The sequence below is a fragment of the Leopardus geoffroyi genome, chromosome A2, assembly GCF_018350155.1.
Source record: "Leopardus geoffroyi isolate Oge1 chromosome A2, O.geoffroyi_Oge1_pat1.0, whole genome shotgun sequence".
In the NCBI taxonomy this organism is placed as follows: domain Eukaryota; kingdom Metazoa; phylum Chordata; class Mammalia; order Carnivora; family Felidae; genus Leopardus; species Leopardus geoffroyi.
This window is the reverse complement of record NC_059331.1, coordinates 11758210-11786190: the sequence shown is the minus strand read 5'-3', so window position 1 is coordinate 11786190 and position 27981 is coordinate 11758210. Positions and strand designations below refer to the sequence as shown.

The 27981-nt window shown below is 44.1% G+C and overlaps 2 protein-coding genes across 2 annotated transcripts; both read right to left on the bottom strand.

The window, feature by feature from the left end:
* Positions 1-5697: 5697 nt before the first annotated feature.
* On the bottom strand, positions 5698-6645 carry LOC123607570 (olfactory receptor 10H1). The gene has a single exon (XM_045497067.1). The coding sequence runs from the start codon at positions 6643-6645 to the stop codon at positions 5698-5700; it is 948 nt and encodes a 315-aa protein (XP_045353023.1).
* A 15476-nt stretch (positions 6646-22121) lies between these two features.
* Positions 22122-23057, bottom strand: LOC123607569 (olfactory receptor 24-like). The gene has a single exon (XM_045497066.1). It carries the CDS (start codon positions 23055-23057, stop codon positions 22122-22124), a length of 936 nt encoding a protein of 311 aa, XP_045353022.1.
* Positions 23058-27981: the final 4924 nt, after the last annotated feature.

Sequence of the window (27981 nt, the reverse complement as noted above, 5' to 3'; positions counted from 1 at the left end):
TCCAGCTGTTCGGTAATAAACCAAGCATGCTCAGACCTCAGGAAGTTTGCACAGACTGCTGCTTCTACCTGAAATACCTTTCCTTAGTCCTACGTATCCATAGTTCTGGCTTTAAATGCCACCTCCTCAGGAAAGCCTTTTCTTCCCCATACTGTGTCACCACCCCTATTATGAGCAACTCCTATCACAGCAACTCCCTTCTTTTCCTCCTAGCTTTTATCACAGTTTATCATATATGTTCATTAGGTTATTTGTTTAATATCCACGTCTTCCTCTCTGAAGTACAAGCACTGAAATCAGGGGTCATGTCTAATGAGTTTAACATTATATCCCTAGTGGCATCTAAAAAAGTGCCTGTCAAACAGTAGGTGCTCAATAAGTGTTTGTTGAAGAAGTACAATAAGATTTGTCATCCTTGGCATGACTGACATTTGGGGATGGCTCATTTTTTGTGGTTGGGTCTGTTCTATGCATTGTGGGGTGTTGAATGTCATCCCTGGCCTTCGCCCACTAGATATTGTGACATATGTCCTCCTCCTTCAACTTTAACAACCAAAAATTCTCCAGAAACTTCCAAGCATCCTCCGGTGGGCACTGGTGAGGGTCATGCCCCTTTGGTGACCCTTAGCTCTTGGTCCATATCTTGGTGAGAGCCTGATATTTCTCTGTCGTTCCACCAAGCACCTAGAAACAGGAAATAGCAATGTACCCATCTCTGTGCTCCCAAAACTAGCACAGGAATTGAGACACATTTGAAAGCTACAAATAATTACTGAACAGATCTTAAAAAGCTGGCATTGAGTGCAATCGGATGCCAGTCATCATCAATTACCCTACATACACAATGTTATTTAATTCTCAGAACAATCCTAACAGGTGACTACATTATTATTGAACCCATTTTAAAGATGGGAAACTGAGGCCAAGAAATGGGATGTAATTCAACCAACACCACTTTGCTTCATCACTTAACCACTGCACAGCCCTGTCTGCAATTCAGAGCACCTCTTTGTCTCTTGAGAGAGCCAGGTGTCATCACCTGTCTCCAGTCCCATTAGCTGTTGCCATGGTGATGAGTCATGGGGACCATGCATGGAGGCTAGGAGCCACAGAGAGGAGGAGAAGAGGATTCTGGGAGAAAAAGGCTAGGTCAGAAAGCCTAGTTGGAGCAACCCTTCTCCCAGTGGTGCCCCCTGCTGGAGCCCAATCCTCTCCACTGAGGTCCTACTCCTTCTGCAGCACTGATAACCAAGATGGATACATCAAAGTTGATGGCTCCAGATGGTCATTGCTTCAATTCACACCTCTCCCTCTGATCCCAAACTTATAAAAAAAAAACCTTGAAATTATAATGTCATCCTAACTCCTGTGGCTACCATTGCGCCAGGCACCATGCTAACCATGCTAAACCTTTGTAAGCATTGTCTTACTTCAATATTACAACTGTCTTAGAAGGTAGGTGCTGTTACATTCTTTCAGTGTAGGCTCAGAGAGGGGAAGTGACCTGCCTAAGCTCAAACAACAAAGTGTGACAGCCAATTTCCCCACACCCACTCCAACAGTGTTAATAAACTTGAAACATTTTTTGTCCATCTTATTGTGTAGACAAAAACTGTACCTCACAGTTATATGTTCATTTGTCATCATTCTTTTTACTTAATGTCTTCAACAAATATTTGAGAACTTACTGCATTTTGTGTAGGCATATAGCAGTTTGCAAAATGGACCAAGGGTCCCTGACTACTTCAAACAACATTCTATTGGGCAGAGACAGACAATATCTAATAAGCAGGTATATTCCAGGTGGTGATAAGCACATGTCAGACGAATAAAGCTGATCAAGAGACATGGGACATGGCCAGGAGTGTATCTATTTTGTTTAGTGTGGTTAGAGAAGGGCTCTATGATTTTTGAGCAGAAATGTCTTCAAGGAATTGAGATTGAGTTGCTGTGTTCTGAGATAAGAAAGACTGTGGAAGAATGTGTGTGTGTGTGTGTGTGTGTGTGTGAGAGAGAGAGAGAGAGAATAAGAGAGAGAGAGAGAGAGAGAGGGAGAGGGAGGGACACAGAGAAAATGATAATGGCAATGAAAATGTCTAAGAGTTAGATTTTGGACACATTAAGTTTGAGATGCCTACTAGATATCCATGTAGAGATGCTGAGTAGGCTATTGGATAGGGATGAAGATAAGAATTTTGGGGTCACCTGTGTGCAGAGTGTACATAAAGCCCTGATACTGGATGGGATCCCCAGGGAGAAAGGACATTGATGAAGTCCAAGGATCAAATTTCTTTTTTTAATCTTCTGTCATTTATTTGTTTTTTTTAATATAATTTATTGTCAAGTTGGCAATAACTGCTTTGTGTTTCAAGTATGAATGAACAAATGTTCATTTAACAATCCTTCACTAATGGATATATCTAATGCTTTCCAATCATAAATTTCATTTCTCTGAATATACTTTTATTTACACAAATGTGGAATATATCTGTAAGAGGTTGATTGAATTCGGTGGAAAAATGGGAAGCAAGTTCAAACCCAGGTCAGTTTGACCCCAAACACAGCTCCCCCTACACCATCTCCCACTGCTTTGGAGGGCAATGAGGCTTCTTACAGTAAACATTATAAACCAATATTCTGGTTTGTTTCAGTACTGTAGGGAATACATAGGTCCACCCAAGAAATATTTATTAATCAATTTATGTCTTCCTAATATCATGTTGATGCTGTGTGATGGTAAGCAAGATAGACAGACTTCCTGACCTCAGGAAGCGGATAGCCTAAGGGATCAAAATAAGTTAGCATAAGACACTGGAGGCCTGACTCACACTGGCCCACCAACTACCTTCCAGGTTCTCTGTCTATTCAGATACCAGTAGGATCAGAGGCCAACTTGGCCTTTAACGAAGAAAATGAAAGAGACTAGCTTTGCTGTTGGAGAAGAGGAGCATCTTGGCTCAGTGTGATAAGAATTCACTGCAAGATGAAACTTATTTTAAAATCAGGAAGTAGACCTGAATCTATAGAAATAATCCATCAGTGTCCCAAAGCTCATGCATGGCGGGTTGTGAGTGCCTGCCTGTGGTTTAAAAATCTCTTAGGATTGTGGAGTGTTTGGTTTGAGGGTGGACTAGTCCTCCATGGACAGGCACCCCACAAAACCCACCATAGGAAGATGTGTGAAGCATTGGGTGGCCAGGACTGGGATTCACAAAAGACCTACACCAGAAACTTGGCCCTACCAAGTTGTGTGATCTTGGATGAGTCATACAACCATTTTGACCCTGAGTTTCCCCTCTGTCAAAGGGAATAGATGTGTTTATCTGCCCTGATCCCCTTATGTGGCTATGATGAGATAATGTTCGTGAGGGGTAATAGGAAACATGCAGTGCAGTGTATATTCTGCAAAGAAGGATGGTCTGGATTTCCCACATTTGACTGAAATTGTTTCCTACCTCCTCCCACTTCATGATAAGATGGGATATTTTTACCACTCGAGTTATAGAGAAAGACTGAGTCCAACTTTAGAACAAATGATGAATAGTTTATTATTCAACATAAACATGAATAAACATTTTCTTTATTTTAGCTTTAGGTAATTTAATTTATTGTTCACACATTTTAAATATTTTTTAAAGTTTATTTACTTATTTTGAGAGAGAGAAAGAGTGGGAGCAGGGGAGGGGCAGAGGGAGAGAGAGAATCCCAAGCAGGCTCCACGCTGTCAGCATAAAGCCTGAAGCTGGGCTTGATCCCACAAACAATGAGATCATGACCTGAGCTGAAATCAAGAGTCAGACGCTTAACTGACTGAGCCATCCAGGAACCCCATTCCTCGTACATTTTAATTACATCTGTTGTGCACAACAGTATCACTATAACCTACTGTCCATTAAGTATTACTATAAATATTGTTTTTATTTATTTTTTTAAATGTTTTTATTTATTTTTGAGACAGAGAAAGAACATGAGCAGGGGAGGGGCAGCGAGAGGGAGAGACACAGAATCCAAAGCAGGCTCCAGGCTCCGAGCTGTCAGCACAGAGCCTGACGCAGGGCTCTAACTCACCGAGTGTGAGATCATGACCTGAGCTGAAGTCGGACGCTCCACCGACTGAGCCACCCAGGTGCCCCTATAAATTATTATTTTTAAATGAATGCATAGATTCATATTCAGAAACAATTTAAATTTGTCAAAGAAACTTTTTTTTAAATTTCATCTGTAAGTAATCTCTACACCTAGCATGGGGTTTGAACTCACAACCCCAAGATCAAGAATCACATGTTTTACTGGCTGAACCAGCCAGTGCCTCAAGAAAAACTTTTTTAAATGAGATATAATCGATACATAATATTGTGTAAGTTTAAGGTGTACAGTGTATTGATTTGATGCATTTATATATTGCAATATGCTTGCCACTGTAGCATTAGCTAACACCTCTATCATGTCACATAATCATCATTTCATTTTTGTGGTGGAGACAATTAAGATCTAGCCTCTTAGGGACTTTGAAGTTACTGATACAATATTGTCACCTATAATCATTATGCTGTGCATGAGACCTCCAGGACTTATATATCTACTGGTTGCAAATTTATACCCCTAAACAACATCTCCCCAGTTCCCTAACCCCTCAGTCCCTGGTAACCAATGATTCTACTCTTTGTTTTTATGAGTTCAGCTTTTTTAGGCTTTGCATGTATATGATATTATACAGTATTTGTCATTCTCTTGAATACACTTATTTTCAACAAAGTATAAATACTATGTAGTATGATCAACCTTAAATCCCCCTCATGGCCACAGGGAAGCATTAAGCTGGTCTGATCATGAGGTACACCTTTATCCTGGACTCTGAACTCAATGTGGCTCAACAAAGAGTTCCACACTGGCCCATGTGTCACATCACTCTCTAACACAGCAGGCTATTTCTCATGGTGGGACTGATTATAGAGACTTCTCTGTGTCCCTGCAGCTGCTCAAGATTCACACTTGAAATGCAGAGGTTTCCTTGACTTTTTCTGTGAGTCTTCTCTGTTACTGTTTCTAACTGTTATTGTACAGATCTGTGCAGTGCTGAAATTTAGGGTGATTTGCTCTCCTCGGTTATAATCTGGCTTAGTTTTTTGTAGCCTTACAAAATCCATGTTGGAGGTACCCATTACTGCCTAGTAGAAGGTGGGGACCTGGCATCTTCCATTTCTCCTAGCAGTGTGGACTAATGGTAGTGGGACTAATTAGACCACTCTGGTTGCTGTTAGGAGAAGAACAGATCCCAGGTTTGAGGCTGCCTGATAAAATGTCATGCAGCAGATGAGAATCATGAAACCTGATTTTCTCTGTGTCATCATCTTAGACATCTTTCCACTCTGAATATACTCGTGATGCTGATTAACCATTGTGTGTGCGTTTGGATGTTGCCTTCAAGGGTCCTTGTAAACCTTAAAGCATCAGATAAATATAGGTTATTACATGTTTACAAGGTGCCATTTCTTTTTCCTCTTTTTTTTTAATGTAGACTCCACGCCCAGCATGGAGCCCAATGTGGTGCTTGAACTCAAGACCCTGAGATCAAGACCTGACCTGAGATCATGAGCCGGGTGGTCAACCGACTGAGCCACCCAGGTGCCCCTCAAGGGTGCATTTTCTAAGTTGGTAACCCAACTTAGCTGTTTCCAAGTAATTCCTCCCTGATCATCATATTTTTTCTGGGTAGAGTTTTCTGAGGAAGGTCTTGGTCATGGCAGTCTTCAGCTCCTTGTTCCTGAGACTGAAGATGATGGGGCTGAGGAAGGGGGTGAGGACCGTGTAGGTGATACCCATCAGGGTGTCTCCTTCCAGAGACTGGGGACCCTTGGGCTTCAGATAGATGACAGAGGCAAAGCCGTAGTGCACAATGACCACAGTGAGGTGGGACGCACAGGTGGAGAAGGCCTTGTGCCGGCCCTCAGCTGAGGGGATCCTCAAGATGGCGGCCACGATGAAGGCGTAGGAGAGGAGGATGAGGAGACAGCAGCCCAGAAGGGCCATGATGCACACGAGCCCCACGCCCTTGGCCACTACTGGTACATCAGTTCCACAAGCCAGCTTCAAGAGAGGGGGCACGTGGCAAGCAAAATGGTGGATCTCATTGGGTCCACAGAAGGTGAGGTGGAAAACGGCCGTGGTCACCACCAGCCCCATGACCGAGCCACCTACCCAGGACCAGGCCACCAGGCAGGCGCAGCCACGGGGGCTCATGAGCACATTGTAGCGCAGGGGGTGGCAGATGGCCACGTAGCGGTCGTAGCCCATGACGGTGAGCAGGAAGGAGTGGGTGAAGCCGAACGTGAAGGAGAAAAACATCTGGCTGGCACAGGCCGCCCAGGTGATGGTGCGGCGGGTGGAGAGCAGGTCGGCCAGCAGGCGCGGGGTGATGGCCAAGGTGTAGAGGATCTCGGAGGTGGACAGGGCGCACAGGAAGAGGTACATGGGCGTGTGCAGGCTGCGCTCGCTCCAGACCGTGGCCATGATGAGCAGGTTCCCCAGCAGCGTGAACAGGTACATGAGCAGGAACAGCAGGAAGAACATCATCTGAAGGTGGGGGAAGGTGGAGAAGCCCACAAGGATGAATTCAGTCTCTGCTGAGAAATTGTCTTTCTTCATGGAGACTGTGCCTGGGGCGAAGTGTGAGAGACAGAGCTCAGCTACTTGGTGGAGAAGGTCTTCCCCATCCCGGGGTCTGCTCAAGAGGGTGCCCCGATCAATGACAGCTGGCATTTGTAAAAATTAGCAGTGGGAAACCTCACTAAAATGCAGTCAGAGGTTTTGGCAGGAAGAGAGCTCACACCCTGTCCCTCCTAGTCCATTGCAAACTTGACAAGGACAGGAAGAGATGGACTTGACCTTGGGAGTGGCTACTACTCCCCACGCTCCCAGTGAGAAGCCACCATACTTTGAGCTCTCCGTTTATTCTAATGGACTTTTTATAACAGCCTTTCCAACTTACCCCTTTTCTCCTTAAAAAGTCTACCTTTCCTTTGTTCCCCCCAACCTGCCTTTGGTTTTGTGGCGGCCTATTTGCGCTGGATTGTGGTTCCATTTTATTTCTGAATAAACACATCTTTTGCTGGTAAAATAACTGGGTTTTTATTTTTAAGGTTAACACACTGACTGAGTTCCCACTCTGTGCCTCTTAAGATTTAACCCTCTCATTAACCTAGTAACAGAGGTGCTGTTTTTATCACCTGCATTTTGAGCATCTTGAGCAGACTCACGAGAATATTGGTGTGCAGGGAAGTTAGGCAACTTGCTCTAGGTGAAGCTGTCAAAATGGCAGAGCTAAGACTTGAACCTATGCCTGGCTGTCTCTAAAGACTGTGCCTTTCACTATCCTTCTGGGTTGCCTCCCAGAATGAAAACATTCCTCCCCTGGAGCTTCCAGCCATTGTCATTGTATCCTTCTACTCCCTTCTGATAAATCCTGTTCTCCACATAGCTCAGTAACCACAAGACACCCCTACCCCATGTCTATAATCCTTGGACCGGCAGGCATCTCTAACTTAATACAAATCAGATTCTTTCTCTGGAGGTATCTCTTTAGGGAGTCAGAGGTAAGAGGCTGTGTAGAAGTAACACTCTGGGTGTTTTCCAGCTCCCATGAGGCACATCCGTATGTTCTAGGACAATGCAACATAGACATCCGACAAAGGGACGTGAGAGCCAACCTGAATTCTTGTTCTGCCAACTGTGTAAAAGTGAGCATGTCTCTTCATCTCTCTGTACCTCCATGTTCCCCTGCCTCCCTCAGCATTGTTTTGAGAAATAAATCAGTTATTCTTGGAATGTGACCTGACACCCAGCAAGTGCTCCCTATAAAAATTAAATCAACACATTGTCAGTTAAGCGTCCGACTTCAGCCAGGTCACGATCTCGCGGTCCGCGAGTTTGAGCCCCGCGTCGGGCTCTGGGCTGATGGCTCAGAGGCTGGAGCCTGTTTCCGATTCTGTGTCTCCCTCTCTCTCTGCCCCTCCCCCGTTCATGCTCTGTCTCTCTCTGTCCCAAAAATAAATAAACGTTGAAAAAAAAATTTTTTTAAATTAAATCAACACACCAAGTGAGCAAACGTACATCGTCTGTGATCAGCAAATAACTTCAATTTCATGAGATTTCAGTGTCTCTTCATGAATAACTTCACCATTTTTAAATGATCTTTTTTATTAGGCAGTATAAAGTTTTAAAGGCTATAAATCCCCAATCTGCTTTCCATCTCTATTTGCCTGTTCTGGACATTCATCGAAATGAAATCATACAGTATGTGGCCTTTGGGGTCTGGCTTCTTTCGTTCTGTGTACTGTTTCTGAGGCTCATCCACGTTATAGCATGTAACATTCTGAGAACCTGGTTGCTTTTCCACGGTTGACCAGTACTCTGTTGTATGGATAAACCACATATTGTCTATTTACTCACTGTTTAATGGACATTTGGGTTGTTTCCACTTTTTCACTGTTGTGAATAGTGGTGCTATGAATATTCATTTACGTGGGTGTTTTAAAGCATATCAGTGGTTGCCAGGGGCTGTGGAGGGAGAATGGAGAATGACTGCTAACGAACACAGGGTTTCTTTTTGGGTTGATGAGAAAGCTCTGGAACCAGACAGAGGTGGTTGGTTCACAACACTGTGAATGTAATTAATGACACTGAACTGTATGCTATAAAATGGCTAAAATGGCAAATTTTATGTTATGCGTATCTACGGCAATAAAAAAAAAATAGGGGAAAAAAGTAGTAAGTGCCCTATTAGGTGGGTGCAGGTCCCTGATCAAGCCCTGACAGGCTAGTAGTGAGAAATAAAGAAGGGAACAACCGCATTGGTGACTGGAGGCTGCATTCCCCAAATATCACCAGTTTCCAGAGTTTCTTGGTTTCCCTTCCCTGGAGTCCCTCGTATCCTTTCTCCACTTTTGGGGCAGCACCTGCCCGTAGCTCCCCAGGATTGTGTCTCCAACAACCCCCCAGTCAGTCCTGCCACTCTGAGATCTCAGAGGGATGAGTCAAAGGTCAACAACATGGAAACCAGAGCCTCTGAGAAGAGGCTAAATGGGTGAGAGCAGTGTCATGTGGATGGTGCTCACAAACCTCCAATGGGTCTCCAACATCTAGAGCAAGGTTTCTCAACTGTGGGACTCTTGACTTTGGGAACCAGATCATTCTCTGCTATGGGGAGGGGGGTGGGTGTTCTGTGCACTGTAAAGTGTTTAGCTGCATCCTTGGCCACTACCAGCCCCCGTGACAACAAAAAATGTCTCCAGGCATTGCCAAAGTCAATCCCAGTGGAGAACCAATGACCTAGAGGCTGCAGTTACAATTTGTTGGCATGCTCCCCAGTCTTGGTTCCTTCCCTTCTCCGCCCAGCAAATGCCTGTTTATCTTTAAGTTTCCATTTAAATGTCCTCCCGGACATTCTCTTCCCAAAGCAAATTTAATCACTCATTCCTGCCTGCTTCCAAAACAATGACTCTTGAATGAGTTTAAAACCCCTTGATCCTAACTTTATCATGACCCTCATCATAATGTGTCATGCTGGAGGTGTGACTGTCTCTGGCACTGGATTTTGAGTTCTCAATGAGAATAGCTACCCTTTGTTAGATGTGTTCTATCAACGCAACACCTATGCTCATGTGTTTTGTATTTAATCTTTACTCCAACATTATAAGGTACCTGCTATGATTCCCATTTTATACATGTGGCTGCTAAATCCCACAGAGGACACATCACTTACCCAAGGGACCATGGCTCTGAAATAGGGAAGCCAGAATCTGAACCTACATTTGAATGACCCCAAAGCTTCTCTCTTCCTAACCTCTCTGTCATATTCACCACTTACTGGTGGCTGTTAATGAATGCCAGAGGCCACTCCCAGGATCAGGGAAATGTCAGCTTCCCCATGCTGGACAATTCACATGCTCCTCCCCATATCAGTTAAGATCTCAAAAAAGGGAGAGGATGTATGAGAAGACAAGAAGTCACCATGTCCTGAGGAGGTGGCCCAGGGCTGCATATATCACCCTCTGGAATGATGGGGTGCAGAATGCGGTTAGAAGGGTTCCCATTCTTTCTGGAAAAGGCTGAACTATGGACACAGTGAAAAGATTGGTGGTTGCCAGTGGCTCAGTGGCAGAGAGAGCAAGGGACAAATGGGTGGAACTCAGACGTGGGGACAATGGTAGTTAAGCTGGTGAACTCTTGTAATGGTGGATACCTGATGCTGTGCATTTGTCAAAACTCATAGAATGTACAATACAAACAGCAAAACCTAATGTAAACTGTGGGCCTTTCTTAATAATGTGCCAATATTAGCTCAGCAACTTTAACAGAAGCACCTCACTAATGCAGGATATTAATGGGAAATATTGGGTGCAGGGAGAGAGAGCATCTATAAGAATTCTCTGCACTATCTGGGATGCCTGGGTGGCTCCATTGGTTAAGCGACTGACTTTGGCTCAGGTCATGATCTCGCCGGCCGTGGGTTTGAACCCCGCATCAGGCTCTGTGCTGACAGCTCAGAGCCTGGAGCCTGCTTCGAATTCTGTGTCTCCCTCCCTCTCTACCCCTTCCCCTCTCGCACTCTGTCTCTCTCTCAAAAATAAATAAACATTAAAAAAATTTTTAAATAATTCTCTGCACTATCTGGGGAGCCTGGGTGGCTCAGTTGGTTGAGCATCCAACTCGTGATTTCGGCACAGGTCATGATCTCATGGTTGTGAGATTGAGCCCTGTGTGGGGCTCTACACTGACAGGGCAGAACCTGCATGGGACTTTCTCTCTTTCTCCCTCTGCCCCTCCCCTTCTCTCTTCCTTTTTCTCAAAATAAATAAATATATATTTTTAAAAAAAGAATTCTCTGCACCATCTGCTCATTTTTTTTTTATAAACCTAAAACTGCTCCAAAATGTGAATCCCATTAATTTTTTTAAGTAAAAAAGAAGTCATTATAGGTGTGGGTCCAGGACAGCAGAGAGAGGAACTAAAACCCTCCTGGCGTTGATCTACTAGGAAACCACCTGGAGAATTCCTCTGTAAGTAAACCAAACGGGCCCAGAGAGAGAGAGTGTGTGTGATCTGGCTAACTGGAACATAGACAAAGCAAAGATGGGGCCAGCTCCTGCCCACATACACCCCTAGGGCCAGGTCTCCTGACTTCAGCATTAGGGACGTTTGGGGCTGGATCACTCTTCATGGTGGGGACTGTGTGTGCTTTGCAGGATGTTGAGGTGCATCTCTGGTACCCAACAGATGCCAGTAGCACCTCTCAGTTGTGATAACCAAAAGTATCTTTGCACATTGTCATATGCCTCTTGGAGGAAAGAAGTGCCCCTTCTGAGAACCACAGGCTAGGTCTCTCTTGTCACTCAGACCTCCATCTTGCCTTACCTGTCTGCCCCCATCCTGGCTGTCTCCTTTTAGTGAACCTCCTTGGTTTCCCTTCCCTGCATCCTCCTTCCCACCTCAGCCATCTCCTACCTGCCTTGTCTCTCCCTCTTTTCATCCTTAACTCCTCACCATCACTCCATCTGTCCCTAGGGCCTCCCTGATCGTTTACACCCCCGGAGGTGGCTGGAGGAGCCTCTCAATCCTGAATCCTCCTATCTCTGTCTTTTCTCTGCCTCTCCCTGGTCCTTTACTATTTGTTTCTGGGCAGGACAGAGAGGAGAGAGGTGAAAAGCCAGACAGGTATCCTGGCTAACTTTGAGTGGCAGCTCTTCTGTCTCTGAGCCTCAGTTTCTCACCTATCCGATGAGCCTCCCTCGTAAGGCAATGTGAGCTCCAAAAAAAGATAATGCCTGTGGAGCAATCATCCCACTGCCTTGAAGCTAGGAAGAGGAACCCCACCTGCTGCCCACATGCCATAGACTCAAACTGTACAAAGGATTATATAAGCATGGTAGCTTCGCTGAGTCTAGGACAGATGCTGGTTCCACAGGTCTCTCCTATCCAGGTGGAACATGGGGAAGGTGACTCACCTGGGGTCAAGGCTCTGCATCTGTCTCTGACTCACTCCAGCAGGAGGTCCTGAGTTAGTGTTTCTTTGAAGATAAGGGTTGTATAGGTGAGGGCTGGGCGGCAAGGCAAGGAGTTTCCACTCTGAGCCTGCCAGCTAGGCAGGGGAGTTTACCTGAGCATGACCACCATTATTTATGCCGCTTCGGCTCCCACCTGCCACCTTCTCTCACTGTGGTCCTACTGCCTCTGCCTCTGCTACAGGGATGCTGGAACCCCTTGGGACCCTATAAGGGAGGGGGCAACCTCAGAGAGAGTATGTCCTCACTTTCCTTCCCTCCCTGCCTGCCAGGAGTAAGTCAATTACCTGAGCTTCTCAGGGACTCAAGTAGAGTCTAATTCTCTGCAAATTTGGAATTTGGGGCCCTGGCTTCTGATGTTGACAGGAGAGTAACCCTGCCACGGCCCACTGGGGCCAAAGAGTCTGCCTAATGTGCCCTCTTGATCTTCATTTTTCTTTCCCTATCCAGGTCATTTGCCCAATTAAATGTCTTTTTTAAGGATTTAAAACATCAAAAAACCCACAACTATTTGTATCTCCTTATTAAATAATTGAAATGCCACAAATAAGGCTAAAAGTCATTCAATGGCCACCCATTCAATCATGATGACGAATTTGATGGGCATCTTTCCAGACCTTTGTATGCATGTGACCATGTGAACAAACACAAATCCATAAGATTACTCTTATGAGTTTTTGCTATGGTTTAAGATAGATATCTTTCTGTCACTTGTGTGTTTTTGTTGTTGTTGTTGTTTGTTTTTGTTTTTGTTTTTCCTCAGCATTGTTAAGTGAAATCCATGTTAGTTTATAGAGACCAAGGTCTCCGGTCCCTGGCAGTATTGACATTTGGGGTTGGGCCATTCATTGTGGTGGGGGTTGTCCTGTACATTGCAGGAAGTTTTACATCATCACCCAAAGTCTCTACCTGCTAGATGCCAGTAGCCTCCCCACCCCAATTACAACCAAAATGTCTCCAGACAGTGTCAAAATCGCCCCTAGGTGAGAACCACTGTTATAGAACCACCCCATTTTTATAAAATCAGTTTAATATTCAATTTTATGAATATGCACAGTGTATGTTTAACTGATAAGCACCTCAGTTGCTTACAATTTTTCACCTTTATTAGGAAGAATGCAATACATACCTTTGTATGTCATCTACTATCCACAGGCACTATCAGATACAAATTAAGTAGTGAGATGATCAGGGCATAGGAAATATGATCTTAAATTTAAGAAGAATTGCCAAATTAAACTCCCAAGTGGATGTGCTAATTCATGCTCCCAGCACCTGTGTGTCAGAGGATTTATTTCCCCACACCCTCACTAACTAACGCTTGATCATGTAAAACTTAATTTTGCCAATATGGTTGCCAACTGGTCTTCCATTGTGGCTTTAACTTGTATTCCCCTAGAAGCAGCTGGGTGGCTCAGTTGGTTAAGAGTCCAACTTCGGCTCAGGTCATGATCTCACGGTTCGTGGATTCTTCTGCTCAGGTCATGATCTCACGGTTCGTGGGTTCAAGCCCTGTGTCGGGCTCTGTGCTGACAGCTCAGAGCCTGGAGCCTGCTTCCGATTCTGTGTCTCCCTCTTTCTGCCCCTCCCCTACTTGCGCTCTGTCTCTCTCTGTCTCTCAAAAATAAATATTAAAATTTTTTTTAATTTGCATTCCCCTAATAACTAGTAGTGTTGAAAAAAATCTCCATTGGTTATTAACCATATGAGTTTCCTCCTTTTAATATATTTTTCCAAAGCCTTTCTTCATTTTCCTGCTGGATTGTCTTCCTCTTATTCACTTACAGGCATTTTTGAAGAGATTCTAAACACTAATTTTGTCTACCAATCTTTTTCCTTTGCCTTCTGTTTCTTGTGCCTTACTACTGTTCCTGTCAGGAACACTCTCCTTGGTTTCTTCTAATGCTTTTACACTATAGTTTTAGGGTTGAAAAACTACTGTCATAGATTTTCTGTTTCTATACATGAAGTTTTATTGGAACACAGCCATGCCCATTCATCAACCAGGGCTATTTTTGTGCTCTGGGGGCAGAATTAAGTAGTTGTGACAGAGATAGTGTGGCCTGCAAAGTTGAAAATATTTACTGTCTGTCCATTTACAGAGAAAGTTTGCCAGCCTCTCACACTTTAATCTACCAAAAAATATTGTGAAAACATTTCAAGTTGGGTTTTAACTTATTTTTTAGGACTTTTTTTTTTTTTTAGAGCAGCTTGAGGTTCTTAGCAAAATTAAAAGGGAGGTACAGAGATTTCCTATAAACCCCCTGCCATGCACATGCATAGACTCTCCCATTATCAATATCCCCCACCAGGGTGTGACATTATATTCGTTTCAGGTGTACAACATAAGGATTCAATATAGGTATATATTGAGAGTAGGCATTCTTATCATTTCTGATGTTAATGGGAATCTTTCCGTATTTCACCATTAGGTAGGTTGCTTGATTCTTTTAGTTCTGTAAATCTGGGTGCAGTAGGCCTCACTTTTAATGCCCTCTGTCCCTTCCTGGCAGACTCAAACTCTATCTGCTGTATTTCCTGTCATAAACTATTAGTGGCTAAAGGTTGAAGCTTGATTGGATTCAGTTTCTAATTTTTAGGCAACATTACTTCATAAGGGGTGTTGTGTGTTCTCTGTTGCGTGATATCAGGAGTGTAACGTCCGACAGACACACTTTTAGTGGCACTAGGATTGATCAGTGGGTTCTGATGTGCGTCTGGCCTTTCCTTTCATGGAGGGGTTGCAACTTTCACCGATCATTATCGTCTAGAAGACTAGGGCTTTCATTACAAAAGGTATACAGTCTCTGCTGACAACAAGACTGGGGTGGGGAATAATTGCCAACCTTTTTCTGGTGAGTCCAGAACTTCTGTGGCATGGCCACAGATCCCTGTGTGAGTGGGGAGGGCAAGAATCCAGCAACAGGTGGTCCTTACTCATAGGACTAGTCATACCCAAAAGACCTCATTCCCTGTACCTTGGAGGAGACGGGCTTGTTCAGATCTGTCAGCTTGGAGACTTCGTTTTGGGCTGGCTCCACTTGAAGGCTATATTGGGAGCTGTGTCCTCCCAGAACTCACATGTTCAAGTTTTGACCCCCAGTACTTCATAATGTGACTATATTTGGAGATAGGATCTTTAAAGAAGTGGTTAAGGCAAAATGAAGTCATATGGGTAGACCCTAATTCAATATAAATGGAGTCCTTATAAAGAGGGAACTTGAACACAGATAGAGAGGAAAGACCACGTGAACACACAGGGAGAAGATGGCATTTATCAGCCATGGAGAGAGGCCTCAGGAGGAAAAAAAAAAAACACCTTTCCAGAACAGTAAGCCTCCAGAACGGTAAGAAACTAAATTTCTGTTATCTAAGACACCCAGTCTGCAGTCTGCAGTACTTTGTTATGGAAGCACTAGCAAGCTAATACAAGCTGGATGCAGACTCTGAGTAATCGTCTCAGCCAGCTTCTCTTTGCCTCAGTTTCCCATCTGTGCAATCAGGATTGTGAAGCCGTACCCCCTAGTAAGGGCGTTGAATGAGCTCTGCCTATAAAACCCTAAAGCATAGTATGCGACCCACAGCAGGTTCTCAACAAAGGGAGTCTCCACTGTCATGAGAAGAACAGAGAGGAGTGACTCGGGGAGACTAATAGTTGATACTGGGAACAAGAGAAAGATGAGAAGGGCATCTCAGTGGCAGGAAGAGAACAAACCAAAGGTGGTAACCAAGACACTCGGATTTCCCCATCATTTGTTTGCCTGGCTCATTTCTACTCGTTTTTTGGGCCTCAAGTTAGACGGTAGATGTTCCACCCCCTGGAAGCCTTCCACACTCTCTGATCTGGGTCATTTGGCCCCTTGAGTTTCCAGAATGCCGTCATAATTTCCCCATCACTGATCCGTCTGTATTTACAAATGCCTTATCAGCTTGTCATCTATCCTACGCACAAGATTGGGTCTGCTCTGTTCACCAGGTGTGTCCAGCTTGTACCACGGTGCTTCACATAGTAAGTGTTCACTGAATACATACCACTGTCAATGGCAGAGGCTGCAGTCAGGGGCGGACCTAAGCAAAACCGTTTAGGAAAAAATGCTGCATTCCCTTCTGTTACCTTTCTGTTATACCTTTAAGTCTACCTTGCATATCCTTGACCCACACTTTTGGCACAGAGGTAAGAATGTAAAAAAGGTTCTAGGCAGTGTTTTGTTCCTTTCCTGCTTCTCTTTGGTCTTGCTTTCTCCTTTGTGGAACTTATGATTCTTTTTTTTTTTTTTTAACTTTTTAAAAAATATTTATTTATTTTTGAGAGAGACAGACAAAGTGCAAGGGGGTAAGGGGCAGAGAGAGAGGGAGACACAAAATCTGAAGCAGGCTTCAGGCTCCAAGCTATGAGCACAGAGCCCAGCGTGAGTCTCGAACCCATGAACTGTGAGATCATGACCTGAGCTGAAGTCGGACGCCTAGCCGACTGAGCCATCTAGGCGACCCTGGAACTTCTGATTTTTGACATGGCTCCTACCTTCATGAAAGCCCAGTGGGCCCAGCCAACCCTCTGTTCTATGAGGGTGGGGGTGGGGGTGCACCAGATCTGCGTTTTCTCCATATCGCAGCATCTAACACGTCCACTTCCCAATTCTCCTTCCCCACCAGGACTTCTTTTCTGGTGTCCTAGTCCCTCAAGGCCATGACTTTTCACCACACTGATTTATACCAAAGTATGAATGGTTGTCTTTGGTGTAATGGGCTGGTATTTGTATTTGTCAAAGGATATTAATATGTTAACTCAGGAGCACCTGGGTGGCTCAATCAGTTGAGCATCCAACTCTTGATTTCAGCTCAGGTCATGATCCCAGGATCATAGGATAGAGCCCCACATCAGGCTCCTGGAGCCTGCTTAAGATTCTCTCCCCACCCCATCCCTCCCCCTTCATGCTCTCTGTCTCTCTCAAACTAAAAAAAAAAAAAAGAGGAAAAATATGTTAATTCAAAAAAAATGAATCCCAGGGTATTTAGACATATTGGAAGGGTCTATAGAAGTAAAGCATGAAAGTATGTGAACAATTATGGCCTTAAAATTTTTGGAGGAATTTTAAAGCTTGGGAATGATTAGGATAGAAAGAAGAACTTTGACTTGAACAATTTGCATCTTACCTATTGCAGCAACACATAAAAGAACTAGTCTGGGTTTAAAGACATGCTCACACTAAGTCAGAAATATGCAAATATTTATTGAGAACTTACTATGTACCTGACACCAAGGTACAAAGATGAAGGAAGCCAGATGTCTTCTTCTGTGGAGTACACAGTCTGATGAGGAAGGCAAAATTATTAGAGCTACAGTCCTAATATGCTGTGATGGATGCTGAGCCAGCATGCAGTGGGGCCAGGACCAGGAAAGCTCCAGTATCCAGAATCTTAAAGCATGAGAAGAATTCATCCAATCAGAGGAGAGGGGGCAGAGTGTCACAGGTGGGGTGTTGGTCTAAGGAGCTATGGCTTCCTCTTAAAGTCTGGGGGAGTCAACCCAGAGTTTTTTTTTTTTTTTTTTTTTTTTAATTTTTTTTTCAACGTTTATTTATTTTTGGGACAGAGTGAGACAGAGCATGAACGGGGGAGGGGCAGAGAGAGAGGGAGACACAGAATCGGAAACAGGCTCCAGGCTCTGAGCCATCAGCCCAGAGCCCGACGCGGGGCTCGAACTCCCGGACCGCGAGATCGTGACCTGGCTGAAGTCGGACGCTTAACCGACTGCGCCACCCAGGCGCCCCAACCCAGAGTTTTAATCATGAAAGTGACATGATCAGATGACTGGAGGATATGGGTCAGAGGGAGATGTTCAGCGACATGCTGGAGGCAGCCCAAGCCCCCTCACAAGAGCCAGTTGTTAAATTTTCAGGAATTTTGTGAGCCAGTTGTTAAACACAGCTGTCATTAAAAGTAAACTATCTGAACTTAAAATTAAATAAATGAGGGTAATCTGGGACTGAGCCCCTCTTCTTACATCTGTCACTGTTGGGGAGGTTAACTTGATGTTCTTAGCACTGAAACCAAAGGATGACGGTCTTATGAAACTACAAATTACTACAAATTATGAGACCGAGCCTTCTATCTGAAAGTATTGGAAGTTCTTAGAGATAATTTGCTTAAAGATTGAGCAAGTCAAAAAGTAATAAAATCTAGAACCTAAACTCTAAAATAGTAATAACCGTTCAAAAGCCATTACTTCCCAATTATTTTATTTCACTTCACTATTATCTGTACTCTTGGGGCTCTTCATGACTATTGTATGCGTATTGTGGAATTAGGATGTAATGGCGTGCCACTGTGCATCTCTGTGAGTGCTTCAGCCACGGGGCAAGATTTATAATACGGAAACTGGCAAATGCTAATGTACCAGTGGAGGTGAACCCAGAGGCAGGAGGTGAGGGAAGAGGTTCACTGAGAGACAGAGATTTGGGAATAAATAGAAGGAAGATCATTACCCTAAAGAAATCCAGAAGGTAAGTGGGATGGGATTTGTTCACCAAAGTTCAGTTCTGGCAAGACTTTTGTTTTCCAAAGTCTGGTAAGGTGATAAACATAAAACATCAGCAGATACAGTAGAACTTGTTGTAAGGATTAACTCAAAAGTAAAAACAAAGTAACAAAAGATACAGTCAAGGAGTCTTGTTTCTTTCTGTAAGTCTTCTCTTTAAAAATAAACACTTTATATCTCTGTCTGGCACAAAGGTGGGCAATAATTCTCAGAAACACCACACAGTCTTTGATTTTACAATGTTGATGTTTTCTTCCATCCTGAATCCTGTTACTTGTCATGAATTGACAAAGCCTCAAATTCTGGGGTTTTTTTTTTTTTCAATGTCTTCTGGCTCCATTAGAAAAGAGTTGAGGGGTGCCTAGGTGGCTCAGTCAGTTGAGTGTCTGACTCTTGGTTTCAGCTCATGTCATAATACCAGGGTTGTGGCATCGAGCCCCATTTTGGGCTCTACACTGAGCATGAAGCTGGTTGGGATCCTCTCTCCTTCTCCCTCTGCCCTCCCCTATTCATTCACTTGCACTCTGTCTCCAAGAACGAAAGAAAGAACGAAAGAACTAAAGAAAAAGAGTTGAAACCATTTAAAAATCAGTTCCGCAAATAACTTTGCAACTCTTGTTTGAAGAAAAAAAAAAAACGCTGCTGATGACGATCAAGGATAGTTCATTTAAAATACATTTTTAGCTTTTAAAAATTGTGATGTCTATCTTTTTTGAGTCACAGAAGTCTGATTGGCCCAATGCTTATTATGCACGGAGTCCTTTGATAAGTGATTTACGTTTTTTTTATAGAATTCTCATGACCACCTGGAGAGAGGGGAACCATTACTAACTTCAGTTTACAGGTGAGAAAACAGTAGTGCTGAGATGTGAAGCTAATTGACTTACAGCAACAGGCTAGAAGGGATATTGTACAGCCTGCACTCCATGAAGGAGAAAACTCACACTCAAAGGGAAAGTGAGCAGATAAGAGACATTCAACCTATTCATGAGGGAGTGGGGAATTTGAACCCAAGTCTGTCAGGTTTTAAAGCCAGTGCCCCACCATCATGAAATCCCAGTGTTTTGCTCTTGACTCAGCACGTGCAATCTGTCTGACTCAGTATCTCCCATTCCTGTATTTGAGTCAAAGTACAACCAGGTACCAGCAATGCTTTTATTTACTTGGTAAGGTTCTTTCTACTGAATGTTGTTAAGCCTTTAAAGTTCTTCATTAGAACCTAATAGATCACTACTGTACATAGAAAACCCAAACTATCGGACATAAATAAGTGTGCAAGCGAGAGCACACTTTATCTTTTCCCACCTGAACCCCAACTGATACAGAAGATAAGAGTAAAAAGAGAACATCTTAAAAATTAAAGAATATTGTTTAAATTCTAGCTAGCTACTGTTGCCTGCTGAAGGCTCTGAGCCAAAGACCCTCCTTCTCACTTTCCAAAGGGATGTCATGGGGAAAGTGTTGTAGGCATAGTAACATCAAATCAAAATATTCTCAGGGTGTGATCAAAAGGATTGAAGGAATGAAAAAGGGGGTACCTTTTTTATGGGCACCTGGGTGTGTCCGACTTCAGCTCAGGTCATGATCTCACGGTTCATGAGTTTGAGCCCTGCTTCGGGCTCTGTGCTGACAGCTCAGAGCCTGGACCCTGCTTCGGATTCTCTCTCTCTCTCTCTCTCTCTCTCTCTCTCAAAAATAAACATTAACAAAAATTTGTAAGGGGATACTTTTTTTAATTTTTTAATGTTGTGTCTGTAAACTAAGAAAAAACACCATGAAAAGCTTTTAATTTCATCTAAAATTCAACAAGGGAGCCAAAAACATCCAATGGAGACAGGATACTCTCTTCAACAGATGGTGTGTGGAAACTGGATAAGCCACACAAAACAATGAAATGGGAACTCTATTTCACACCACTCACAAAAATTAACTTGATATGGATCAAAGACTTAAGCATAAGACTCAATACCATAAAACTCTTAGAAGAAGCCCCTCAACATGGGTCTTGGCAATGATTTCTTGGATATGACACCAAAAGCATAAACAGCAAAAGCAAAAATCAGCAAACTCAAAGACTTCTGCACAGGAAAAGGAACAATTGACAGAATGAAAAGACAATCAAAAAATTGGGAGGAAATTTTTGCAAACCGTATATTGGATAAACGTTAACCCAAAATGTATAAAGAACTCATACAACTTAATGATAAAAACACAAACAATCCAACTTAAATGGGGGGGGGGGAACTAAATAGATATTTTTCCAAAGAGGACATCAAATTGGCCAACAAGCACACGAGATGATGCTCAACATCAGGGAAACGTAAGTCAAAACCACAATGAGATACCACCTCAAAAGACAAAACACAACAGGTGTCAGGGAGGATGTAGTGAAGAGGGAACCCTGGTGCACTGTTGGTGGGAATGTAAATTGGTCCAACCACTATGGAAAACAACATGGGGTTTCCTCAAAAATTAAAAACAGGTCTACTCTATAATCCAGCAATTCCAATTCCGGGTATATACCCAAAAGAAGTGAAAACAGAATCTTGAAGAGATATATGCACTCCTCTATTTATTGCATCATCATTGACAAAAGCCAGGACATGGAAACAACCTAAATGCCCATCAAGGGATGAGTGGGTAAAAAAGGTGATACACACACACACACACACACACACACACACAATAGAATATAATTCAGCTGTGAGATAGGAAGATATCCTGCCTTTGTGACAACATGGATGGACGTGAGTACATTATGCTAAGTGAGATAAGTCAGAGAAAAACATGCACTGTGCAATATTACTTACACTTGGAATCTAGAAAAAATAGAGTGGTGGTTGCCAGGAGAGGGAGGGTGCAGGGATAAGACTGCTGTTGTTTAAGGGTACAAACTTGCAATGAGTGGTAAATAAGACAGGTCTAATGCACAGTGTAATGAATATAGACAATATTACACTACAATCATCAAACTTGCTAAAAGACTACTTAATTATCTCAGCCATTAACAAGAAAGGGTAATTATGTAATGTGATAGAGGTGCTAAATATTGCTATACTGGCAATCATATTACAATATATAAATGTATTGAATGAACATGTACAACCTCAATTTACATAATGTTCTATGTCAAATAATTCAACAAAAAATAAAATGCTTACATGAAGAATGAAGAATAAAACTTGGTTTCTACCTTTAAAAAAAGGGAAAATGGGGCGCCGGGGTGGCTCAGTGGGTTAAGTGTCCAACTTCAGCTGAGGTCATGATCTCGCAGTTCATGGGTTCAAACTCCACATCGGGCTCTATGCTGACAGCTCAGAGCCTAGAGCCTGCTTGAGATTCTGTGTCTCCCTCTCTCTCTCTGCCTCTTCCCTGCTCACACTCTGTCTCTCTCTTTCTCAAAAATAAATAAAGCATTAAAAAAATTTTAATATAAAAAATAAAAAAGGGGAAAAAACACCCTGAGTTCAAAAATTGGGAAAAAATTAGTTTATTTCAAAAGGAATTGGGTCTAAAAAGAGTCTTCAAAGAGGCTTAGCCAAGTGGTTTCCTTTAAGAAGTTTCCTGAGGGCACCCTTCAGATCGCGGTTCCGAAGGCTGTAGATGAAGGGGTTCAGCATGGGGGTGACCATGGTGTACATCACTGTGGCTACCATGTCCCTCTGGGTGGTGTGTGTGGATGCAGGGTTGAAGTAGACCCCAATAATAGTCCCATAGAAGAGAGAGATGACACAAAGGTGAGAGCTACAGGTAGAGAAAGCTTTCCACTTCCCCTGGGCTGAGGGCACCTTCCACACAGCCACAGCAATAGGTGTATAAGAGGCCATGATACACACAAAAGACATCAGAACCACCGAACCCCCAAGGACCAACATCAACATCTCGTTGACTTGCGCGTTGGAGCAGGAAAGCTTGATCAAGGCATTAATGTCACAGAAAAAGTGTGGGATCCTATTGGTGCAAAAGGACAAGCGGGTCATCAGGATGGTATGGACCATGGATATGAGGTTTGCTGAGGTCCAGGGCACGGTCACTAGCAAGGCACAACGAAGGACGTTCATGATCGTCATGTAGCGCAGCGGGCAGCAGATGGCCAGGTAGCGGTCATAAGCCATGACTGAGAGAAGGATGCTTTCCGCTGCCCCAAAGGCAATGAAGAAATACATCTGGGCCAGGCAAGCCTGGGGGGAGATGGTGCTGTGTCTGCACAGATAGTTCACCAGCATCTTGGGGACGGTGGTGGAGGTAAAACAGATGTCCAGAAGAGACAAGTTGCTGAGGAAGAAGTACATGGGGCTGTGGAGGTGAGGGTCCAAGAGGATGGCCAGGATGGTGAGCAGATTCCCCATGCATCCGATCAGATACAGGCTGCAGGACATACCAATGAGCACCTGCTGCTGTAGGGGCTGCTCAGAGAGGCCGAGGAGGATGAATTCGAAGACTCGGGTCTGATTCTCCATATCCGGGCAGTTCTGAGGCCAGAAACAAGGGCGTCAACAGTGAGTGGACTCTGGAGGAAGAAATGGATCATCGCCTTACTGTCCTTCCCACCCAGCCTTCAGGGTTCCTCTCACTAACCTCTCTGAGCCTGTTTCCTCATGTGCTTAAGGAACTAATAATTCTAACCTCTTAGGATCATTACAAGGATTAAGTGATAAAACTGTGTACAAGGGCCTTAAATCCATACCTAACATGTAATGTGGACAGTTATTTTTATTACTGGGAGTTTCCAGTGATGCTATCAAGATAAAGAGTGATATATGTTAATTAGCTTGCTCGTGGTGACTATTTCACAGTTAGGCACATATCAAAGTATCAAGTTGTATACCCTAATTATATACATTTTTACCTGCCAATTATGACTCACGAAAGATAGGGGGAAGAAATAAACCAAATAAATAGCCTAAATAAAATACTCACTATTTCCAAGACTTGTTTAAAAAAATAATAAAAATAAGGGCGCCTGGTCACTTGGACATCCAACTCTTGACTTCGGTTCAGGTCATGATCTCACAGTTCATGGGTTCGAGCCCTGTGTCGGGGTCTGCGCATGGAGCCTGCTTGGGATTCTTCCTCTCTTCCTCTCTCTGCCCCTCCCCAGCTCATGCTCTCTCTGTCTCTCTCAATATAAATAAATATACTTAAAAAAATTAAAATGAAAATATTTTTTTATTTCTTTTTTATTTTTTCATTCATTTTTAATATATTTTCAATTGTGATTAAGGGCATCAATTCTGAAGGCAGACAGCCTGGGGTTAAATCTTAGCTCTGCCTCTTACTAGCTGTGTGAGTTAGGCGAGTTACTTAACTTCTCTGTGCCTTAGTTTTCTCATCTTTAAAATGAGGCTAATAATAATACCTGCTCCACATAGTTGTGAAGATGTGGTGGGTGAATATGCTGAACCTCATGAATTTTAAGACCTCTTAGTGGCTGAGAGCAAGAGTTCCAACAGACCCTGTTTGAATACCATCTCTGACACTCATTGGCTGTGTTAGCCAGTGACAGACACTCCCACAGCCTCAGTTTCTTGGGAGGAGTAAATGAGACAATTCGTGTGGAGCTCTACAGAAGCTGCTTTTAAAGGCACACTCTAGAATGTTACAAAGGACACGTATCTTTTCCATCAGTCTCGTTGTCAGGCTGTAAGAGCGTGAGCAGATTAATTATATCTTGGTGCAGGTTATTTCCAAAGGGAGCTAATTTCATTCATTTTATGCTTCTTAGCGTCAGTGTTGGAGACAGACAATCTTTATTTGCCCACAAATTCTGGCCCCATGTCCCAGGCACTGCTTGCGTTACCCGGACCCTGGGCAGCCCACTGACTCTGAGTCCACTTAGGCTAAGGTACACTCCAGCAACATACACGCCCAAATCTTGGTGGCTGACAGCACTGAAAGCTTATTTCCCTCTCGGGCTGCAGGCCCATCATAGGTTGCTAAGGCTGTGCTTCGTGATGAATTCAGTCCAGAACTCAGGCAGAGAGACAAACCTCTGTGTCTGGGGCACTGCCAGTTATCACAGCAATGGAAAAAGTGAAGGGTAGGCTGGCTCCAAAGAGCTTTTTACCAGGAAACAGCCTTCTCTCACCTCCACCCACATTTCAGTGGCCAAGCCTGGTGTTAAGGGGGTGGGGTGGCAGAAATCTCACCCTGGGAGCAACATTACACATTTGTGAACGACAATAGACTCTCCAAAGCTATCCAGTCATCTTTATCCACGGAAGGCTGAGAAAAAGAGTGAATATCTGGGTTGGCTGGTGTTTTGGGTTTTTTTTGTTTTTGTTTTTGTTTTTTGTATCTATGGACTCCCCCATGCTGTTCACCCTGCAATCCACATACCATATGGCAAGGCATGTTCAGGGTACATCTGAGGTATGAAAATATTTATTTTGGGGTTTTGTTCTTTAAGTTTATTTATTTTGAGAGGGAGAGAGCCCGGGAGGGGCAGACAGAAAGAGAACTGCAAGCAGGCTCCACTCTGTTAGCGCAGAGCCCAACACGGGGCTTGAACTCTCAAACTGTGAACTCATGACCTGAGCCGAAACCAAGAATCAGACGGTTAACCAACAGAGCCACCCACCCAGGCACCCCAGAAAATGTTTATATTACAGGTGGCAGGTGTCTTAGTGTGGGGGCATGGGCGGCGGGGGTGGGGGGGGGCAGAGGGCGGTCTCAATTGTCTTCCATACTTACACTTTTTATTCAATGGATTAAATTCATTCTGAATTTCTGACTCAGCATCCACCTCTTTTCCAATTCCTGCTTGATTATCCTGCTGTTTCCTGGACATCACTCCCAGACACCGCCCCCACGCCAGGCAATCCCGTCTCACGAGGTCTGAAATGGGATCCCCCTGCCAAAGCCGCTGAAGTTGGCCCTGGGAGTCTTGCACTGTGTCATTCCGTGGGGTGCACAACCTGCACAACCAAGTCAAGCACTGGGCACTGCCTGCCACTCCTGTCCTGCCTCTCACATCCCAATGATTCTGAATTTGTGGACTTTTAAACATCATCTTAATCTCTTAGAGAGAAGCAGGAAGTTCATTCCCAGCGTGAGTTCACTACAGATTCCCAGGTGGGTGATCTATCATCCCCTGGTCTCCCCATGGCCACTCTCGCCTCCCACAGCCCTGCAGCCAGTGAGCCTGTGGAAATGAAGACCCGAGTCCAATCCAACTTCACAGCTCAAGCCCAGGGATTCTCATCCTGGAGTCTGCACACATTTGGGGCCAGATCATTTTTTGTGGCGGGGACTGCCTTGTGTATATTTGCAGGATATTGAGCGACACCCCTGGTCAGTAGCATCCCCTCCACTCCAGCTGCAACAAGAAGAAACATCTCAAGGCCCCTTGGGAAGGGATTGAAATTGCCCTCCATTGAGGACCGCTGAACTAGGTTGAAACCCCTGCTCTCTCCTCCCCCAGCACCTGCCCAAACTGACTAACTTTGAGCAGGACAATGATGCTTATTTGATGCAAATCCACAGTTGAGCTAACCCACTTGACATGTAGCACCCCCACTGACCCCTCCACAAGTGCATGGGGCAGGCAGCTGAGGCTCCACACCTCACTTCTGCATGGAGTTAGAATTCAGCCTGAGCTCTGGCTCTGGTGCCCACTCTCTTGACCAGCTAAAACACCCTGTCCACCCACGAGGCTATGACACCAGGCACTCTAAAGTTTTGGTGGGGAACACTGAGCAGGCAGCTCCCTGGCCTTTGAGGAGAAGTTCCAGGGAGGAAGTTGAGACCTGAGACCATGCCTCTGCAGCTTGTCTTCTTGACACACTTACTTGACCAGTGGCTGCTGTACCTCTGGCAGATCCCAGGACCTCTCAGCCCATGGGTGTTGTGTTTCCAGGGGGGAGGGGCCCCTGCTGCCTCCACATTGTCTTCTGACTGTAGAGGAGGAGCATGTTTTCTCTGGGAGCCAAAGCAAGGGCACCACCAACAGGTTTATACCAGACTCTCTGACCTCTTGAAGCGTGATCCCCAGAGAATCTTGTTAGAGGGAATAAAATTAGCTCATCCTCCCTAGCGTGCCTCTGAGTCTAGAGAGTGTGCCTCTGTGGGAAAATAGTTGGTCCCAAGAATAGTGGCTTTTTTCAGATTCATCCCTCTTGGTTGACAGAGGAAGGTGTGGTACTCAATGTTTTCCATGATGAAACTTTTTTTTTTTTTCAACGTTTATTTTTATTTTTTTGGGACAGAGAGAGACAGAGCATGAACGGGGGAGGGGCAGAGAGAGAGGGAGACACAGAATCGGAAACAGGCTCCAGGCTCTGAGCCATCAGCCCAGAGCCCGACGCGGGGCTCGAACCCACGGACCGCGAGATCGTGACCTGAGCTGAAGTCGGACGCTTAACCGACTGAGCCACCCAGGCGCCCCAAACCTGAACTCTTTTTTTTTTTTTTTAATTTTTTTTTCAATGTTTATTTATTTTTGGGACAGAGAGAGACAGAGCATGAACGGGGGAGGGGCAGAGAGAGAGGGAGACACAGAATCGGAAACAGGCTCCAGGCTCGGAGCCATCAGCCCAGAGCCCAACGCGGGGCTCGAACTCACGGACCGCGAGATCGTGACCTGGCTGAAGTCGGACGCTTAACCGACTGCGCCACCCAGGCGCCCCAACATGATGAAACTTTTAAATATCTTATTACCAATAATGGTTATAATGTATTAAGTATTTGTTATGTGGGTAGAGCCACACTAAACATGCAATATCCTATCATTCCTGCTATAGTGAGTGCCTGTGTCTTCATGCATAGTCTCTAATTTTTCACTTAAAGACATCGGAATGTCTATGGTTCTGAAGGTCACTTAACATTTTTGTGCAATGGTGTGATATTTTCCAAATATTTCTTTGTCTATCGATTTGCTCTTGGCTCATAAAACACAATCTCTATACCGACTCTGAATGCAGAAAATTTGGCACACACTTCTAAATTCTAAAGGTGTGAGCAGCAGCCTTGGTGTCTCTGTGAAAACAAGGGTATCGTGTGTGAAAACTGATGGTTTTGTATCTTCTTTCCCAAACTTTAATACTTTTGTTTCTTGGGTTTTTTTCGGGGGCGGGGGGGAGAGGTATAGTACTGCTTTGTCTAGGACCCCCAGGATAATGTTGAAGAGAAATCCATAACTATAGAAATCCATACATTGTTCCCAAGCTAAAATGGAATGTTCTCAATGCCACACTGTGAAATATGATATTTATAGTAGGACTTTACATAGATCTCACTTCTAGATTCAGACATTTCTGTTCTACCACAAGTTTGCTGAGTTTCTTTCTGAATCATGTTTACCTTATACAAGTTACTATGAATTGCATTGACTAATTTAAAATTTTATGTGGAATGTTCCTGTAGGCACAAATTAGACAGAATAAA

Bases quoted from the DNA above. Each gene is read 5' to 3' on its own strand.
- LOC123607569 (XM_045497066.1), bottom strand. From the start codon at position 23,057: ATGGAGAATCAGACCCGAGTCTTCGAATTCATCCTCCTCGGCCTCTCT.
- LOC123607570 (XM_045497067.1), bottom strand. From the start codon at position 6,645: ATGAAGAAAGACAATTTCTCAGCAGAGACTGAATTCATCCTTGTGGGC.